General features: G+C 37.8%; 1 protein-coding gene across 1 annotated transcript; it reads left to right on the forward strand.

The window, feature by feature from the left end:
* Positions 1–6,215: 6,215 nt before the first annotated feature.
* Positions 6,216–6,965, forward strand: LOC135731340 (macrophage mannose receptor 1-like). Its single transcript, XM_065249310.2, has one exon. It carries the CDS (start codon positions 6,216–6,218, stop codon positions 6,963–6,965), a length of 750 nt encoding a protein of 249 aa, XP_065105382.2.
* Positions 6,966–7,264: the final 299 nt, after the last annotated feature.

The raw sequence follows: 7,264 nt of genomic DNA on the forward strand, positions 1-7,264 counted from the left end.
ATCTCGCTGTGTTGTTGACTGCAAACGTCAGCAATGGAAGAGATCGCGTTCGCGTATTTTATCGCGGATTAAATAGATGCAACTGAAATACCAACAAATGCATTTACATTAAGATGTTTATAAGGAGAATCAACAAAGCTGAACTGTTCATTATTGGAAAAGGCTTCTTAGTAAATGTTGGGATGTAATCTAAGTCTAGACGTAATGCAAATTCGTTTCTGTGTGAAATACTGTATAAACAGCACACAGTACAAATAATACAACACCAATACAAAAGTTTAAAGGAATTTATTAATAATATAAATGTCATAAGTCAAGAACAAGTTGAATAAATATAAAAACTACTACAGGAAGTGTAGTTTTTAGAATTAAAAAGTCATCAGCTGACATTCCCGGGCAAATGAGCATTAAGCTGTGTCGTCAGCAAGTCTTTTCCCATCGTGCTTTTCGTCAACGCAGTCGGTGGAGAGCAACTGCGCTCGGCTGTAGAATCCGACGAGCCCGCCTCTCCATCGCGAGAGTTATTTTGTACACGTCAGCGTGACATCAGAGCAAGTCGGACGTAAGTCGGACACTTTTCTAACCGGAATGCATCTTGCGCTGATCACCGGTGATCGATTCTGCGCAGAATTTGCTCATCTCAAACAAGCCTCCTGTCTCTGCGCCGCAGCCACCGCAACCGCAGCCTGAATCTGCGCAGCCAGCGCAACCGCAGCCTGAATCTGCGCAGCCAGCGCAACCGCAGCCTGAATCTGCGCAGCCAGCGCAACCCCAGCCGTGTGCGCACCCAGCGCAACCCCAGCCTGAATCTGCCCCTTCCTGTCATGCCTTTCACAAGTCCTCCACAAGACCTCCCCGGACTCTCTCTGCTTCACCCAGAAAACCAAAGACTTCTTCCCCGCCCAGTTCCACCCCATCTGGACCTCCCCCTGTGAACTTTCTTGTTCCCCCACCCCCCCTCCCTTGTTTGTTATTTTTATTATCCCACCCCAATCCATTTGTCATTATTGCTTGTTTACCGTTGTTATTATTTGTAATGTTTTCTTGGGTTTTGTCTGTGTGTCAGTCTGTTATGTCCCGTGTTTAGTGTTCCCCTGATGAGCGTCTGGTAGTCGCTCCTTAAGGGGGGGGTACTGTCAGGATCCTGTCAGAATCATGTCTTGTATTATAGTCTTTGTGGCAGGGTTCTGAGAGTATCATGTTTTGTGTGAGAACACGTGGCATCAAGTGTTTGTACCCAGCCACGTGTTTCTCTTGTCTTGTCACTTTTTACCCGCTCCCTTACTTGGCATTGATTTCAGCTGTGTCCCTCTTTAGTTCTCCCTATTTAATGTCCCTGTGCTCTTTGTTCTGTGCTTGTGCGTTTGTCTCTTTTTCTGTGAGTATTGTGTCTTGAAATATATCCTGTCTAGTTTATTGTCATTTAGTGAAATCTGTTTTTAGTATTGTTCAAGTTTAAGTCAGAGTTTGTTATCTAGTGTTTGTCATGTTTTACCCCCCTTGTGGGTTTTTGTTTTGTTGTTTTTCTTGTTAATTAAAGTCTTCAGTGTTTTTGTATACATCTGTCTGCGCCTGGGTTCTTGCATTGCCATTTCCTGACAGACAGGTCTATCTGAATCAGAACCGAGGATTTGGATTCCACCTTCACTAGCCGTAATGCTTCCATAACCGACAGAAGTGCTTTTTCGGTGCAGTGGTTGCATTAAAAGCCTGACTTCTTGTCATCAAGTAGGTTGTTCAATCATGGAAAGGAAAATACCTGATTGAAAACTGCTCTTTCAAGTGTTTTGGCAATGAATGGAAGAAGTGAGACCGGTCTAAAACGACGGGTCTATAACTGTCTGTGAGAGAGGGGTTGAGTGGGGCTTTTTTAAGCATTGGCGTAACCAGGGCCCGTTTAAACGTAGATGGAAAATACCGGTGAGCAGGGAGGTGTGATGATATGTGTGAGTGTCGCAACTTTAATGTTTGCTACGTCAAATTTATTTAACAAATGCATTTCCATCTCCCATTATTTACATTTACTCTTTTTGCATAAGTCGCAGAGGAGATCAAGCCTTTGCTATATCTGGCACTACTTTGTGGAATAAGCTTCCAATGTTTGTCAAAACTGCTCCCTCTCTACCAGTTTTTAAACACAGACTCAAAAACCACCTATTGTTGTCAGATCTTTAGACTATTGCAACTGTTTGGATGTATGGCTTTTTTTTTTGTAATATGCGATTATATGTAATTGTCTTTGTGACTGTGTTTTATTGATTGCTGTTTTCTTTTTTTGTTGAAATGTACAGCACTTTGTTCTAACTTCACAGTTATGTGAAAGTGCTATATAAATAAATTTATATTAAAAGAAAGAAAGAAAGTCAAAACAACCCCAAGCGAGCGTAAAAACTTTTTACGAATTAAGGGATTTTTATTTGAAAATTGTCGTTTCCATTACTTGTTTTTGATGAGATACTTAAAAATGGTGTATCAAATCATGGCAATGGAAACATGGCTACTCATGGGGTTATTTTTTATATTTGCCAGGAGTGTTTTCCTCATTTAAAATAGAATTATATCTTTATAGTACATTATAAAATACATAAAATGATCTAGTGCATCACAATGTCAGCGGAAACAGCTTGACGGTCAGATGCATTTATCCAAAGCGACTTACAAATATAAGGAAACAATCAAGGGATTTGTCATAGTGAGACAATAATACAAGAAGTGCTTTTACCAAGTTATACTATTTTCGCATGCTGCTATGGTGGGATTGTTTGGGTGAAATGAGAAGAAGATCTGGGTGTCATCAACATTGCAGTGTTAGGAAAAGCCAAATGCCTGCTGTATGAAAGGTCCTAATGATGTTGTGTTGATCGAGAAAAGGAGTGGACCAAGCACTGATTCCTGAGGGACCCCAGTGACCATCTGATGGGCTGTGGACAACATGCCCCTCCATGACACCCTGAAGGATCTATCGGAGAGATGAGATTTAAACCATTAAAGAGGAGTCCCTTTTACCATTAGTTGACGATAGGGTGGCTAGTACCATCTGATGGTTGACTGTGTGAAAGGCTGCCGACAGGTCTATCTGAATCAGAACCGAGGATTTGGATTCCACCTTCACTAGCCGTAATGCTTCCATAACAGAAATAAGTGCTTTTTCGGTGCAGTGGTTGCATTAAAAGCCTGACTTCTTGTCATCAAGTAGGTTGTTCAATCATAGAAAGGAAAATACCTGATTGAAAACTGCTCTTTCAAGTGTTTTGGCAATGAATGGAAGAAGTGAGACAGGTCTTAAACGACGGGTCTATAACTGTCTGTGAGAGAGGGGATGAGTGGGGCTTTTTTAAGCAATGGCGTAACCAGGGCCAGTTTAAACGTGGATGGAAATATACCGGTGAGCAGGGAGGTGTGATGATATGTGTGAGTGTCGCTACTTTAATGTTTGCTACGTCAAATTTATTTAACAAATGCATTTCCATCTCCCATTATTTACATTTACTCTTTTTGCATAAGTCGCAGAGGAGATCAAGCCTTTGCTATATCTGGCACTACTTTGTGGAATAAGCTTCCAATGTTTGTCAAAACTGCTCCCTCTCTACCAGTTTTTAAACACAGACTCAAAAACCACCTATTGGTGTCAGATCTTTAGACTATCGCAACTGTTTGGATGTATGGCTTTTTATTTTGTAATATGCGGTTATATGTAATTGTTAGGGGTGTAACGGTACGCAAAAATCACGGTTCGGTGCGAACCCCGGTTTAGAAGCCACGGTTCGGTTCATTTTCGGTACAGTAAGGGAGAAATGCAAACATTAAACTGCAGGTTGTTTATTACTTTAAACTTTTTTTTACAATTTGTTTACACTTTTTTAAACACTTTATTAAAATATAACAGATAAAATATATATAAAATGAAAAAATTATAAATAAAATACTACTGCAAAGTTATTTTTTACATTATTTTATAACAGAAGGTAACCTTCTCTTAAACTTTTTCTACTAAAACCTTGAACTAACAAATTCAATTCCTGAATACATTTATGAACTATTAGCCTACATTTTTGCCACTAAAAATTTTCTGTTTTGATTTATTTTGGATTGTTTAACTCACAGAATTGAATTGGCTATGTACCATCTCTGTATAAAAATAATATTACTGCTCTATGTGTAACTGCATAGCAAGCAACATGATGATACACTCATTTTGAGATTAGTGAGCTGCATACATAGCCATCTTTGATCTTTTGCACGTTTCTCCTAATCTTTGCTTGTGTTGTCAATGTAAGCTGTGACTTTACTTACGAACCCCTCCGCAGCTGAGTAACAGCTGAGTAAGCCCGGGTTACAGCTCTTCTCTGTCCCGACCAGCTGATCGCATTGTGACAATGATATGATTGACGTGATATGCAGATGAAAAATCTGATCACGCATTCCTTATTCTTGCTGTCACAGAAAGTGCGTCTCATGAATGCGTAGCAACGAAAGACGTGCATCCTCTCACGCACTTTTGAAAGAACAAAGCAGCGCGTTGACACGCGTTTAACATGCGCTTTTAGATACGACACGTAAACGTTTACATCAATAATCAAACGGATATACAACTAAGTAAATAAAAATCTTTCTGCGGGCCGAATTACTGTATGTTATATGTTTGACAGAAGACTTGCGCTGAACGCGGAGACTTCCGCCACTTAATATGTTCGTGCGGAAACGCACGTATTATGTTCCGCACAGGCGCACACAAAATGCATTCGGCCTTTCGGTGCACGTGCGCACCGTGCCGAAAGCCCTGAACCGAAACGGTCCGGTTCGAATACACGTACCGTTACACCCCTAGTAATTGTCTTTGTGACTGTGTTTTATTGATTGCTGTTTTCTTTTTTTGTTGAAATGTACAGCACTTTGTTCTAACTTCACAGTTATGTGAAAGTACTATATAAATACATTTATATTAAAAGAAAGAAAGAAAGAAAGTCAAAACAACCTCAAGCGAGCGTAAAAACTTTTTTACGAATTAAGGGATTTTTATTTGAAAATTGTCGTTTCCATTACTCGTTTTTGATGAGATACTTAAAAATGGTGTATCAAATCATGGCAATGGAAACATGGCTACTCATGGGGTTATTTTTTATATTTGCCAGGAGTGTTTTCCTCATTTAAAATAGAATAATATCTTTATAGTACATTATAAAATACATAAAATGATCTAGTGCATCACATTATGTTTTCATTATCTTGCAAAAGTGCTACACACAGGCTATAAGACATTATTGTCTATATGACTTGACTCATCCAAGTCATAATCATTCTGTATTCATAATCTTGATTCAATATCATTCAGTGTTCCTTATTACCCAGCTTACTTTTTTTATTGATCCTGACATGATTGTTTTGTAAAACTAACTATACTACCAGAGTTGTATAGTACTTAAGTATTTTTACTTTCTACATAAAAGTACATTTTTAATTATTCGTATTTTATTAGTGTTTTTCTTTGGAAAACATACATTCCAAAACATATTATCATTATTTTTACTCCACTACATTTCATAATTTCAAGTTTTTGGTTTATATTTAATATTTAAGTACATTAAACATCTAGTTATTTTTTGTACTTTTAAATAAAAATTATTTTCATACTTTTACTCAAGAAAGTAAAAGTACACAATTTTTATGTAATTAGGCATTAAATCAATTAATATGCGATAAATAATGAATACACAGTATGATTCTGTGCTTTAGAATGTAGTGAACATTTTTTAGTAAAGAAAAGTAATTTTTTCCCAAGACAAACACTCTGATAAAGCACAGATGCTTGGCAAATGTAACTAAAATACTTAAGTATTATACACCTTTGTATACTACTCTCGAATAAAGTTTTCACTTACTATTGCTTATAATGTTATAACATTAGTTATGTTTTTTACACCTGATGATAACTGCAATAAAGGTAACACTTCTGATATAGTCACACATTTTCCCACTGTCTTGTACTCCTTTAACTAGAAAGCATCTCTTTTGTATAAGCGCATTTGCTATTTGCATTGGTGTATGGTGACTTTAAAGGTTTGCATACACAAAGACTCAGCCTGATCTTCTGATTGGTCAAAGATTTTTTTAGCTTTTTAAATTCTGTTCTTATATAACAAAACATTTGAGAGTGTGTAATGACATTGCTGACTTCTGCTCAACATAGTTGCATCGTGTAGATCTTGTGTCGAGAAATGAAGGCAACTGTTTCTGTATACCTATTCTTGTGCCTCTGTGGACTGAGCTCTACTCTACTTAGAAAACACTTCTACGTGACGGACCAGGTTACCTGGCAAAATGCACAGACGTACTGCAGAAAGCATTATGATGATTTGTCCACCATTACCAAACTAGAGGCAGAGGAGCTCGCCAGTAATCCAGAGGTTACTGAGCCCGAATTTTGGATTGGACTATACCAAAATACTACAAATATTTCAGAATGGATTTGGTCTGGAGGTGAGAAACAACCAGTTGAAAATTGGGACATTTTTGAACCAAATTCAAAATTTGAGAATTGCGTCACTGAAAGAAAACGGAGTTCCAAACTTAACAATGTTATGTGTAATCTTAAGCATTCATTTTATTGTATGAAGACCTCTGAGCTGATCCTGGTGAATGAGAATAAGACATGGGAAGAGGCTCTAGAGTACTGTAGACTAAACTATGTTGATCTTGTCACTATCGACTCCGGGAGTAATATGGCAGAGGTGATAAAAAACACCATGACATCACAGACACCTTATGTATGGACTGGACTACGATTTTTAGCTGGACATTGGTTCTGGGTCAGTGGAGAAGATGTTTCATATAAAGCCTGGTCTGCAGAGGGGGAGCTCCAGTGCCCTGGCACAAATCTCCACTGTGGAGCTTTGGATATAGCAAATAAGGTTTGGAAACCTACAGACTGTGAGAAGAGATTAAGCTTTGTTTGCTTTAATAATTAATAAAGTTTCAAATGTATATTCTGATTTATAATGTTGTTTAAAACCTTGTCCAATCATCTTAAAAACGAATTAACATGATTTGAAAGCATAAAATTATTGTATATGATTGTAGAAAATGTATTATGTTTTTGAAATTTTTCAAACTGACATTTCAAACTCTTAAAACTTTTGTCTGACTTGCACAGAATGTATTTCTAAATGAAGGTTCGGGAGGAGCCTAAACATTCAGGCCTGTCAATCATTATTATGGGCGTATATAAGGCTGCCTTATAATTTTCCTGGCATCCCTCCTCCTCCTT

This window comes from Paramisgurnus dabryanus, chromosome 2 (assembly GCF_030506205.2).
Source record: "Paramisgurnus dabryanus chromosome 2, PD_genome_1.1, whole genome shotgun sequence".
Classification (NCBI taxonomy): domain Eukaryota; kingdom Metazoa; phylum Chordata; class Actinopteri; order Cypriniformes; family Cobitidae; genus Paramisgurnus; species Paramisgurnus dabryanus.

What these genes read in the sequence shown, in the direction of transcription:
- LOC135731340 (XM_065249310.2), top strand. Translation starts at nt 6,216, where the DNA reads ATGAAGGCAACTGTTTCTGTATACCTATTCTTGTGCCTCTGTGGACTG.